At 42.0% G+C, this 13413-nt stretch overlaps 1 protein-coding gene across 1 annotated transcript in view; it reads left to right on the top strand.

Annotated features, from left to right (window-relative positions):
• LOC132384866 (potassium voltage-gated channel subfamily H member 4-like) overlaps positions 1-13413 on the top strand; it is a 217383-nt gene that overhangs the window by 146239 nt on the left and 57731 nt on the right. The window contains exons 10-11 of the mRNA XM_059956468.1: positions 646-895; positions 11480-11694. Of these exons, the coding sequence (XP_059812451.1) occupies positions 646-895; positions 11480-11694 (465 nt within the window). The remainder of the gene's footprint in view (positions 1-645; positions 896-11479; positions 11695-13413) is intronic.

The following is a 13413-nucleotide window of genomic DNA, read 5'->3' as shown; positions in this document are numbered from 1 at the left end:
ATCAAACCCAGTTTGCTGGTACTGTAAAGTGTTGTGCTAACCACTACACTACCATGCCACCTTTTCTACCTTTAGCGATAGGTCCTACAGAAGTCTTGGCCCTCCCACCCTACACCCCACTTCATTGTTTCTCATCTATAACAGTATCATCACTGTTGAGTCCTGATGAAGGGTCTCAGCCCGAAACGTAAACTGTGCCATCTCCAAGAGTTATATAGCACCTAAAATAGTGCTTCAGTCCACTGAGTCCAGACCGACTACCAAGCACCCTTTTACACCAATCTCATTTTTTCATTTGTTCTCCAGTCACATCAACTCTCCCTAGATTCTACCATCCTCACACACAAACATGTGCACACATGTCAATGTACAGTGGACCATTAACCAACCATCATGCACGACTTTAGGATGTGGGATGAACCCAAAGCCAACCCAGAGCACCTGAAGAAATGAACACAGTCACAAGGAGAAAATGAAAACTCCACACAGACAGAGGCCTGAAGGTCAGGGTCAAACAGGGACGGCAGGAACTGCGAGGCAACAGTTCCACTATCTGCACCACTGTGCCTTCAGTTTTAACCACAAGGCTTTGTAATAAAACATATCCTGAAAATGACATTCACATTTTTTCTTTATGTGCTGCAGCTTTTACGAGATTTCCCAGACGAGCTCCGCGCTGACATCGCCATGCATCTTCACAAGGAAATTCTGCAGTTACCCCTCTTTGTATCGGCCAGTCGTGGATGCTTGAGGTCGCTGTCTCTCCACATCAAAACCACTTTCTGTGCCCCGGGAGAGTACCTCATCAGACAGGGGGATGCCTTGCAGGCAAACTACTTTGTGTGCTCCGGCTCCATGGAAGTTCTGAAGGACAACATGGTGTTGGCAATTCTCGGTAAGACCTGCTGAGCTTAGCTTGGTTTTTCAGAATCACAGAACACTACAGCACAGAAACAGGCCCTTTGGCCCATCTAGTCCATACCAAACCATTTATCTGCTTAGGCCCATCGACCTGCACCCGGACAATAGCCATCCAAACCTTTCCCTTCCATGTACCTGTCCAAATTTCTCTTAAATGTTGAAATTGAACCAGCATCAACCACTTTCACTGGCAGCTTGTTCCACACACTCACCACCCTCTCAGCGAAGAAGTCCCCCCTCATGTTATCCTTAAACATCTCACCTTTCAACCTTAACCCATGACCTTTGGTTCTAGTCTCACCTAACCTCAGTGGAAAAAGCCTGCTTGCATTTAACCTATCTATCCCACTGATAATTTTGATTACCTCTATCAAATCTCCCCTCATTCTCCTATCCTCTAGGGAATAAAGTCCTAATCTATTCAACCTTTCCCTATAACTCAGGTCCTCAATTCCTGCCAACATCCCTGTAAATTTTTTCTGCACCCTTTCAACCTTATTGATTTCTTTCCTGTATGTAGGTGACCAGAACTGCACACTATACTCCAAATCAGGCCTCACTGACTTCTTATACAATTTCAGCATAACATTCCATCTCCCGTACTCAATTCATTGAATTTTGAAGGCCAATGTGCCTAAAGCTTTCTTTACAACCCTATCTACCTGTGATGCTATTTTCAAAGAATTTTGGACCTGTATTCCCAGGTCCCTCTGTTCTACCGCACTCCTCAGTGCCCTACCACTCACTGTGTAAGACCTACCCTGGTTGGTCATCCAAAGTGCATCACTTCACACTTGTCTGCATTAAATTCAATCTGCCATTTTTCAGCCCATTTTTCCAGCTGGTCCAGATCCCACTGCAAGCTCCGATAGGCTTCCCCCAATCTTGGTGTCATCCACAAATTTGCTGATCCAGTTTACCACAGTATCATCCAGATCATTAATATAGATGACTAACCCAGCACCGATCCCTGAGGCACCACACTAGTCATAGACCTTTTACTACCACTCCCGCAAAGCCAAACTCTAACCAGTTTACTACGTCATCAGGAATGCCAAATGACTGAACCTTTTTGACCAACCTCCCATGCGGGACCTTGTCAAATGCCTTGCTAAAGTTGATGTAGACAACATCCACTACCTTGTCTTTATCAACTTTCCTCATAACTTCCTCAGATAGCTCTATGAAGGTTGATTAGACATGTCCTACCATGCACAAAACCCTGTTGACTATCCCTAATAAGACCCTGACTATCCAAATACCTATACATCCGGTCCCTTAAAATACCTTCCAATAACTTCCCACAACCAATGTAATCTGTAGAGGATCCATAAACTTGCTGCTGCTTTGCCTCACTTCTATAGACTCTCTTTAACATGGTCATACCTTTCTTATTGTCATTTCTACCCATAAAGCCTCACTAGACAAGCTTTTCAGTCTGTCCTGACTGAGCACTGCCATGACATTTTCCCTAACTGGTAATACTACCCCTCCCCTTTAATCCTTCCCAATCTGTCACGTCTAAAACAACAAAACCCAGGAATCCTGCCCCTCCTGCAGCCAAGTCTCATTGATGGCTACAATATCATAATTCCACATGTTGATCCATGCCCTAAGTTGATCCGCATTTCCTACAATACTCCTAGCATTGAAATATATGCAGCTCAGAACATTAGTCCCACCATATTCGACCTTTGTATGTAGCCTTAATATCTTTCTCCACAGCCACTCCACTGGTTCCCATTCCCCTGCAACTAGTTTAAATCCCCCGTGCAGTACTAACAAACTTTCTTGCTAGGATTAGTCCCCCTCCTGTTCAAGTGAATACCATTCCTTCTGTACAGGTCCCACCTTCCATAGAAGAGAACCGAATGGCCCAAAAATCTGAAGCCTCAATGAGCCAAAGACTCAACTCCCCACTCTAACATTGGTCCACTTACATAATGGCTGCTCCACTTAAACTTAACTTATTTTTTATTGATCCTTGCCAAGTGCCGACTTATGAGCAATCTAAGGTCTCCTTGGGAACAGTGGCCTGCAAAATGTGCCGACTTTCACTGCTCGCTTCTTTTAAACTCTCTTCCCTTACGCAATGAAATATTTCCTCGGGAACTATAGTGCACAAAATGCGCCAACTGCCCCCGCTCACTTCTTTTAAACTCTGTCTCCCAAACGCAATGATATGCCTCCTCAGGAGCACAAGATGTTCCAGCTTGCTCCGCTCATTTCCTTTAAACTCTCTCCCTTCAAGTAAGCAATATCTACTCAGGAACTGCGGCGCACAAAATGTAACTGCCCCTGTTCGGTTCTTTCAAACTCTCTCTCACTTACGCAATGAAATATCTCCTTGGGAACTGAGAGGCACGAAATGAGCCGGCTGCCCCCGCCCGCTTACTTTAAATTCTCTTCCTTACGCAATCCAATGGCTCCTCGGGAACTGCGGTGCGCAAAATGTGCCAACTACCTGCCCCCTGCCCCTCACACTTCTTTTAAACTCCCTTTCCCTCCATGCAATTTAATGTGTCCTCAGGAACCGTGGCGCGCAAAATATGCTGACTGACCCTGCACGCTTCTTTTAAACTCTCTCTCCCTCCTCAAAAACTATGATGTGCAAAATGTGCTGACTACCACTGCAAGCTTTTCTCCCTCTCCCTCTACACAGTCAAATGTCTTCTCAGGAACTATGACGCGCAAAATGTGCTGACTGCCCTGTGTGCTTCTTTTAAACTCTCTCGCTTCCTTTACGCAATCTAATGTCTCCTCAGGAACTGTGGTGCGCAAAAAGTGCTGACTACCCCCACTCGCTTCTTTTAAACTCGCCCTTATGCAATCCAGTATCTTCTCAGGAACTGTAGCACGCAAAGTGTGCCAACTTCATCGGCTCATTTCTTTTAAATTCTCTCCCTCTATTCAATCCAAAGTCTCCTCTGGAACTGTGCTGCACAAAATCTGCCAACGGCCACGGCTTGCTTCTTTTTAAACTCTCTCCCTCCTGCTATGCAATCAAGTATCTCCGCAGAAACAGTAGCGCTCAAAATGTGCCGACTGCCCCCGCTCAGTCTTTTAAACTCTCTCCTTCCATGCAATCAATATCTCCTCAGGGACTGTGGCACGCAAAATCTGCTGACTGCCCCTGCTCGCTTCTTTTAATCTCTCTCTCCCTCTACTCAATCAAATATTTCCTTGGGAAATGAGGCGCACAAAATGTGCCGACTGCACCCACACGCTTCTATTAAACTTCCTCCCTTGATGCAATTCAATGTCTTCTCTGGAACTGAGGCGCGCAAAATGTGTCGACTGCCCCCGCACGCTTCTTTTAAACTCTCTCTCTCTACGCAATCCCATCTCCTCAGGAAATGTGGCGCACAAAATGTTACATTAACATTACATGTTGCGCATCTTTGCTTAGATAGGGTTGGTAAAAGGGATAGGATTTCAGGAGTAATTTTAAAAGAGAAAGTGAAGTTATAAGATAATTCCAGAACCAAGAAGGTTAGGAAGAAACAAAAACTAATGGACATCATATGGTCCCTTGAACCATTCAATAAATTCCTCAATGGTTGATCTTGTGCCACTTCAGAACCCAGTTCCCATATTCTCTTACAGAAAACAATCCGCTGGAGGAATTCAACACAGAACATAGAACAGCAGTATACTTACAGGCCTTTTGGCCCACGATGCTGTGCTGACCTCTTAATCTACTCCAAGATTAATCTAATACTTCTCTCCCGCGTAGCCTCCATTTTTCTTTCATCCATGGGCCTATCTAGGAGTCTCTTAAATTTCCTTACTGCATCTCTGTGTAAAAAAAAACTGCCTCAGACATCCCCCCAACCCACCATTCTTTCAAACAACTATACAAACAATTTACAATTTTGGCCTCTCATGTTAGTCACTTACATCCTTTTTTTCATCTACACGTATAGGAGGAAAGAAATTGTCAATGTTTTGCATCAAACCCTGTATCCAGAGAGGTCTAGGTTTTCAATCAGATTGATTAGATTTGAACAGCGTCCTCCAGCAAACAGTCTGTTGCTACAGAATGCAGTCTCTTGTGTATCCTTCAATGTTCAAAAATCAATCTGTCTATCCATAGGTCCTCCCTGGATCTTTCAGATCAGCCTGAATGCGCAACAGCGTAACTGTGAGTGCTTGCCTGAATTTGCCAGTCCACAATACAGGCCCAAATCATGAAGTGTGACTTCCACTAGCTTCTAACTTCAAAGCAACACTGCTAACTTAGTTAAACTGACATTTCTTTTTGAGAGACACGGCTCGGTAACAGGCCCCTCCAGCGCAATTACTGTACACCCATTTGACCAGTTAACCTACTCTCCCATGCAACTTTGGAATGGGGAAGGAAACTGGAGCACCAGGAGGAAACCACAGGGTGACGAAGACAATGTACAGACTCCTTACAGACAGCGGTGCGAAGGTCGCTGGCATTGTAATAGCAATGTGAGAAAAAAACTATTTTAACCACCAAATTCAAATCCACGAGTTTGCAAGGAAAAATAAACACATTTTAAACACATTTCATTAGTGGTACAAACATTGGCAGACATTTCCAGCTTATCCTGTTTGTCTGTTGTTTTCCAATTCAGATTTTTTTTTGTGTCTTGATAATCAGGTACAAAGTGCATTCTCCTTGATTAAAAATTGCCATCTGATTTTAAACAACAATGGCCCTGAAGTAGGTTAAAATTTTTGCCAAAACACCAATCAGTTTATTTTGTTGATCCACTGTTTTGTGGCACTGTGAAAATCCACATTGATAATGCTGCAGTTGCTAGGCTACAAGTTTATATAATGTGAGTAGGAGGGAGTTCTTTCACTGAGACTTACTTATGTAATAGGTGCTGCAAACTGAGAACAGCTTGCAAGTTTTTTTATGAACTACTAGACAATCCTCTCCTGCAATTCAAATTCAATTGTTAAGCTAGCTCACTCTCGCCTTTCATCTTTTAATGTCATCATTGAATAGCAGGGCCATCAGTGAATTAGAAAGGGGATCTGGATTATTCTCACTTGTCTGAAGCAGCTCCCGATGATTCAGGAACTCATGATGCCCTGAGTGATTTTACAGCAATCAGGGAAAAAAATTGAGGTGCTGTAAAATATTCTTATCGCATTCTCATTTGTAATTCACAGAGGTGATGTGCTCTCTGAAAAATTCTTTGTTCAATCACATTTGTTAATTCTTCACACCAGCATAAGATCCTTTTCAAGTTCAAGTTCAAGTTTATTGATATTCAACCATAATACCGTTCCTCCGGACCAAGTGCATAACACAGTACATATAATTCACACACACCACACATACAGTAATATTACCATAAATAAATTTACAAGTAATAATCATCTTTGGAAACTTCAGACTACAGGGACATTAAACTGATTCACAAAAAATGAATCTGTTAGTAGAAAGGGAGCTCGGTGGCCCTTGGCTTCAGTGGGAAATCAAATATTCAGTATTTCAGAAGAAAATTGTGCTGCTGCAAAAGATCATGGTATGTGTATGAAAATAAACTTGATCTTCAATTTCAAACAAGAGAAAATCTGCAGATGCTGGAAATCCGAGCAACACACACAAAATGCTGGAGGAACTCAGCAGGCCAGGCAGCATCTATAGGAAAAGAGTATAGTCGATGTTTCAGCCTGAGACCCTTCATCAGAACTGATGAGGGGTACTGGGAAAGTCCTGACAGACCCAACCCTAATGAAGGGTCTCGGCCTGAAACATTAACTATACGTACTCTTTTCCATAGTTACTGCCTGGCTTGCTGAGTTCCTCCAGCATTTAGTGTGTTGCTTGATCTTCAATTTGGTATATAATGCTAAACCAATCGGTTTCAACCAACATCTTAAAGGATTTACAAGAGCAATAGAAAATGCTGGAAGTATTTGGTAAGTCATGCTGCATCTAGGAGGAAGCGGCAGAGCCAACTCCTAGTATGACTTATGTTTGTACTGTAGAGACATATCTCCTTCACTCCGTGGAATGGGCAGGTAACCTTTCAGTACCTATGTATTAGCAAGGCTAACTGGAATTTCACTCCATCAGAGTCATGTTTATTATTACTGGCATGAAGTTTGTTGTTTTGCGGCAGCAGAACAGTGCAATATATTTTTAAAGCTATAAATGACTAAAAGGTGTATGTGTTATTGAAATTTATGTAATATATATCCTGCTGCTGCCTGTAAGGAGTTTGTACATTCTCATCGTAACCACGTGAGTTTCCTCCGGGTGCTCCAGTTTCCTGCCGCAGTCCAAAGACATACGGATGGGTAGGTTAATTGGTCGTTGTAAATTGTCCCATGATTAAGCTAGGGTTAAATCAGGCCTGAAGGCCGGAAAGGCCTATTCCACGCTGTATCTCAATAAATACATATATATATACACATCATATTTATATCATATAAATTAAATTAAAGAAGTAGTGCAAAAAGGGCGCAAAAAAAGAGTGAGGTAGTGTTCATGAGCTGGTTCATTGTCTGTTCAGAAATCTGATAGCGGAAGGGAAGAAGCTGTTCATAAAATATTGAGTGTATATCTTCAGGCTCCTAAACGTCAGAAGATCCGCAGATGCTGGAAATCCAAAGCAACACACACAAAATACTGGAGGAACTCAGCAGGACAGGCAGCATCGATGGAAAGAGTAAATAGTCAACGTTTCGGGCTGAGACACTTCAAGGGTCTCAGCTCGAAATGTCAGCTGTTTAATCTTTTCCACAGATGCTGCACAGCCAGCTGAATTCCTCCAGCATTTAGTGTATGTTGCCCTGTACCTCCTCCCTGATGATAGCAATGAGAAGAGGGTCCTGGGTGATGGGGGTCCTTAATGATAGATGCTATCTTTCTGAGCTATTGCCTTCTTAAAGTGTCCTTGATGCTTGTGCCCATGATGGAGTTGGCTGAATTCGCAACTTTCTGCAGCTTTTTCTGATCCTGTGCAGTGGTCCCTCCATACCAGACAGTGATGCAACCAGTCAGAATGCTCTACAAGGTATATCTGTAGAAATTTGCGAGTGTCTTTGGTGACATACCAAATTTCCTCAAACTCCTAGTGAAATAAAGCCACTGTCGTGCATCGTTATGCTGGGCCCAGGATAGATTTTGAGAGACGTTGACACCCAGGAGCTTGAAACTGCTCACCCTTTCCACTGCTGACCCCTCAATGAGGACTGGTGTGTGTCCCCTCGATTTCCCCTTCCTGAAATCCACTATCAATTCCTTGGTCTTACTGACACCAGTCAGACACCTGTATGCCTCATCACCAATTGAGATTCTGCCAACAATAGTGTCATCAGCAAACTGAAAGATGGCACTTGAGCTGTGCCTAGCCACACAATTGTGGGTGTAGAGAGCAGAGCAGTGGACTGAGCACACATCCTTAAGGTGTACCAGTGTTGATTGTCAGCGAGGAGGAGATGTTATTTCCATTCGGGAGATTATGTTCTCCCGATGAGGAAGTCAAGGATACAGTTGCAAAGGGTGGTACAGGGACCCAGGTTCTGAAGATTGTTGGTTAGTACTGAGGGTATGATAGTGTTGAACATTGAGCTGAAATCAATAAACAGCAGCCTGACATAGGGATTGCTGTTGGTTGTGGGGTCCAAGGCCAAGCAAGGCTGTGTGAAGAGCCAGTGAGATCGCATCCGCTGTAGACCTATTGTGGCAATAGGCAAGTTGCAGCGGGTCCAGGTCCTTGCTTAAGCAGGAGTTGATTCTATCCATGACCAACCTCTCAAAGCACCTCATCCCAGAAGATGTGAATGTAACTGGGCGATAGTCGTTGAGGCAGCTCACCCTGCTCTTCTTGGGTACTGGTATGATTCTCACCCATTTGAAGCAGGTGAGAATCTCTGACTGCAGCAATGAAAGATTAAAGATGTTCTTGAACACTCCTGCCAGTTGGTTGGCACAGGTTTTCAGTGCCCTACTAGGTACATCATTGGGGCCTGATGCCTTGCAGGGGTTCACCCTCTTGAAAGATGGTCTAATGTCGGCCTCTGAAACAGAGATCACAGGGTCATCAGATGCTGCAGGGATTCTCACAAGTGTAGTTCTTTTCTCTGAAGTATCACTGCCATTTGTAGGAAGTAATGGCCTGTAAGCTCTGTCAGAGGTAATGTGCATTCAATTCCTTCTCTAACTTCAATTGGAATTGGAATTGTTCCTTCTCTCTTAAGATACCCTTTGGTAGGTCTTCCCTGGACTTCTTGTACAGGGGGTGTGGAGAGATCATTGGTCCTGTACCTTGATTTGGTGTTCAAGCTAATAAGTAGCATAATGGAGTAAAAACATGAGAAATTCTGTGGATGCTGGAAATCCAGAATAATACACACAAAATGCTGGAGGAACTCAACAGGTCAGGCAGCATCTATGGAGGGGAATAAACAGTCAAAGCTTTGGGCCAAGACCAAAATGGTAGGGGGAGGGAAAGGAGGATAACTAGAAGGTCATAGATGAAGCTAGGTTGGGAGGAAAAGTCAGAGGCTGGAGAGGAAGGATTCTGATAGGACAGAAGAGTAGAGCATAGGAGAAAGGGAAGGAGGAGGGGACCCAGGGGGAAGTGATAGGCAGGTGAGAAGAGGTAAGAGGCTAGAATGGGAAAAAGAAGAAGAGAGGAGGAGGAGTGAAAAGTCTTTTAACAGAAGGAGAAATTGATATTCATGCCATCAGGTTGGAGGCTACCAAGATGGAATATAAAGTGTTGCTCCTCCACCCTGAAGATGGCCTCATCGTGGCAAAGAGGAGGCTACGGATCGGAATGGGAATGGGAATTAAAATGTTTGCCCACCAGGAAATTCCACTTTAGGTGGATGGAGCAGAGCTGCTCAAAGAAGCATTCGCCCAATTAACGACGGGTCTCACCTATGTGGAAGAGGTTGCATTGGGAGCACCGGACACAATGTATGACCCCAATAGATTCGCATGTGGAGTGTTGCCTCAACTGTAAGGACTTTTGTGGCCTTGAATGTAGGTGAGAAAGGATGGGAATGGGCAGGTGTGGCACTTCGGCCATTTGCAGGGTTAAGCATTGGGAGGGAGATTAGTGGGGAGGGGCGAATGGACAAGGGAATCACAGAGGGAGCAATCACTGCGGAAAGTGGAGAGGGGGGTTCAAAGTTAAAGTAAACTTATTATCAAAGTACACGTGTCACCATATATAATCCTGAGATTCATTTTCTTGCGGGCATACTCAATAGATCCATTAAAATAATAACCATAATAGAATCACTGAAAGACCACACCAACTTGGGCATTCAACCAGAGTGTAAAAGACAACAAACTGTATATATACAAAAATAAATAAATAAGCAATAAATATTAAGAACATGAGATGTAGAGTCCTTGAAAGTGAGTCCATTAGTTATGGAAACATTTCAATGAAGGGGCAAGTGAAGTTGAGTAAAATTATCCCCTCTGGTTCAAGAGCCTGAAGGTTGAGGAGTAATAACTGTTCCTGAACCTGGTGGTGTGAGTCCTGAGGCTCCTGTACCTCCTTCCTGATGGCAGCAGTGAGGAGAGAGCATGGCCTGGGTGACGGGGGTTCCTGATGATGGAAAGATATTTTTGATGGTAGGATCCCTTTGGAGGTGGCAGAAGTTGCGGAGAATGATGTGTTCGATGCAGAGGCTCATGGGGTGATAGGTGAGGACAAGAGGAACTCTATCCCTGTTAAGTCGGCGGGAAGGTGCGGGGAGCATAGATTTTTGGGAAAGCAGATGAGGGCAGCATCAATGGTGGGGGAAGGGAAGCCCCATTCTTTGAAGGAGGACATCTCTGATATCCTGGAAAGGAAAACCTCTTTCTGGGAACAAATGCAGCAGAGACAAAGGAATTGAGAAAAGGGAATAGTATTTTTAAGGTGGGAAGAGGTATAGTCAAGATAGCCTTGGGAATCAGTAGGTTTATAAAAGAAGTCGGTTGACAGTTTGTCTCCAGAGATGGAGACAGAGATATCAAGAAAGGGGAGGGAGGTGTCAGAAATAGATCAAGTGAATTTAATTTAATTTAACAAATTTGACAAGCTCAACATGAGTGCAGACTGGAATATATCTCCTGAACACCAAATTGTGGAGAAGTTTCAATGGGTCGAATAGCCTAATTGTGCCCTTATGATCTTAATAAAAATGATTTAGATGAAGATGAATAAACTTTGAACTTTGACTAAGATTGAATAGTAAATATAGACAGGAATTTCTAAAATTCATATCCAGTACTCTATTTCTTTAAATCAATTGATAACTATATTTTAATTACAAACATTGACTGAATGGCAGGAAGCAACCATTTGGACCGACTGGCCTTTCCAGTTGCTTTTTATCCATCTGAGTTTCCTCCCATGCTGTTTTATCCAGCACGTCTTTCTAATGTAATTCTGGTTCATGAAGAAAGCACATTCCCAGTCCTTTATAGATCACGGTACATTCCATGTCAAACTCTGGTCAATATTATTTTCCCCAAAGAACATCCTACAAAAATATTTGAATCTAAAGTTAATTGATGTTTCAGGTACCTAACGATTTTCTGAAATGTTTTCCATTGCAGGCAAAGGAGACTTGATTGGCGCAGATCTTTCAACCAAGGGCCAAGTGATTAAAACAAATGCTGATGTGAAAGCATTAACTTATTGTGACCTGCAGTACATCAGTCTGAGGGGCTTATATGAGGTGTTGGAGCTCTACCCTGAGTACTCAAGCAAATTCCTATCTAACATCCACCGTGACCTGACCTTCAACCTTGAAGAAGGACGTGAAGCACTGGTAAGAGCAGACCTTTGAAAATTTTTCACTTCTATGTATAAGCTTTAATTCATTGGTTGCCTTAATTTGCAAACAAATAGTTTAAAGGCTCTCTGGATTCTGGGAGTAAATTCATTGAGCTACTTTAACTCTCAAGTTTTCTCCTTCTTTCTTGGCTAACCATGAAGCTCTGTGTCCATGTAATTGCGTTCCAGGAAGATGAACATATACCCAACGGACAAATTCAACTATCCTCAATTGCAATTAGAGAAGAAAGTCATTTTTTTTTCGTGTTTTATTGTGGTTCCTTTCTATTGATCATTGAGAGCCTCTGAAACTATATTTTGAGTCATTGAATGCATTGAATGATATAAACAATGATGTTTAAATATTTTCTTTGATTATAGGCTTCCAAATGTGCTGTGACTGATGTGTATGAATGATGGATAAAAATGTTTAGTTCTGTAGTTTCATTGTTTCTTGTTAGTTTATTCTGCTTTCTACATCCATTTGAAAATGATGCATATTCTAAGACTGATTTGTGCGTATTTGGACTGCTTATACCCTACCGGTTATTTCGTGAATGCACACCCATGCAAATGTTTTGTTGCTATTTCATTACTGCAGGATCTTTCTAAGTGGGTTGCAAGAAAGAATTAAAATCATTTTTTTTAAACTGCCAGAGCTGGTAATCTGCAATAAAAACCAAGAATGCTGGAAACACTCAGCAGGTCAGGCAGAAAGAAAAACAATGTTTCGGTCATGTCTGTCTTTGAAAAAATATTGGAAAGATATCTTCGATATTATTTCAACAGTATTGAGTATTGATTTACAACCTCACCCTATCACCGCAATTTTTGGTTTACCAATGATAGAGCCAATTCATTTATCTCCTTCAGCTCGCTGGATGATTGCATTTGTTACATTAATGGCTAAAAGATCTATTTTGTTGAATTGGAAAGAGATTAATCCCCCTACCACATTTCATTGGTTTTCTCAAACTATGTTATGTTTAAATTTGGAAAAAATTAGAAGCGTCATATATGATCTTTCTATTAAATTTGAAAAGACTTGGAGGCCATTTATTTATTCAATATTTTCATATGATGTAATTTGACCTTTTTCCAAACCTATTTTTTGCTGTTTCTGATTATATACATGTAGAGAGGATTGGAGTTGATGACACTTATAATTCTTTTTCTTTTCTCAGATATTATAAACAACCCATGTTTCTTTTACTTTCTCTTTTTTTTAGTTACTGGTTAGCCTGATAGAGTAGTTTTTGTTTTGTTTGGGGTATATAATTTCTTCTCTTCTTTTTCTGTTTTTTTTTGTGTATATTGTTATATCTAGTTTTCTTGTCTTGTACACATTATATTTGTATCATGTATGATTTTGGGAGACTTAACTTTCTTGTACCTATTGTTTATATATCCATCTATGTTAACTTTTAATTTTTTAATCCCAATAATTATGTATCAATATTTGTTATCTTAATATGTTAATATTAATATTAATATGTTGATATTAATAAAAAGATTGAAAAAGAATGAAACACAATGTTTTAGGCCCATGACCAAGGTGGGGATGGGGCAGGGGGAGAACACTTAAAGTTTTACCTTCATGGCAGAACGGCTGTTTGTCACAACATTATATTGTGGCGGCTCATTTCCTAGCGTATTCGAACCGACTCACAATTAGATAGCCTACGGGGGTTTGCGAGCACAGAGCTTTGGAGCC

The sequence above is a fragment of the Hypanus sabinus genome, chromosome X1 (assembly GCF_030144855.1).
Source record: "Hypanus sabinus isolate sHypSab1 chromosome X1, sHypSab1.hap1, whole genome shotgun sequence".
Taxonomy (NCBI): domain Eukaryota; kingdom Metazoa; phylum Chordata; class Chondrichthyes; order Myliobatiformes; family Dasyatidae; genus Hypanus; species Hypanus sabinus.
Note: the sequence above shows the minus strand (reverse complement) of the source record. Positions and strands in the feature narration are given on the sequence as shown.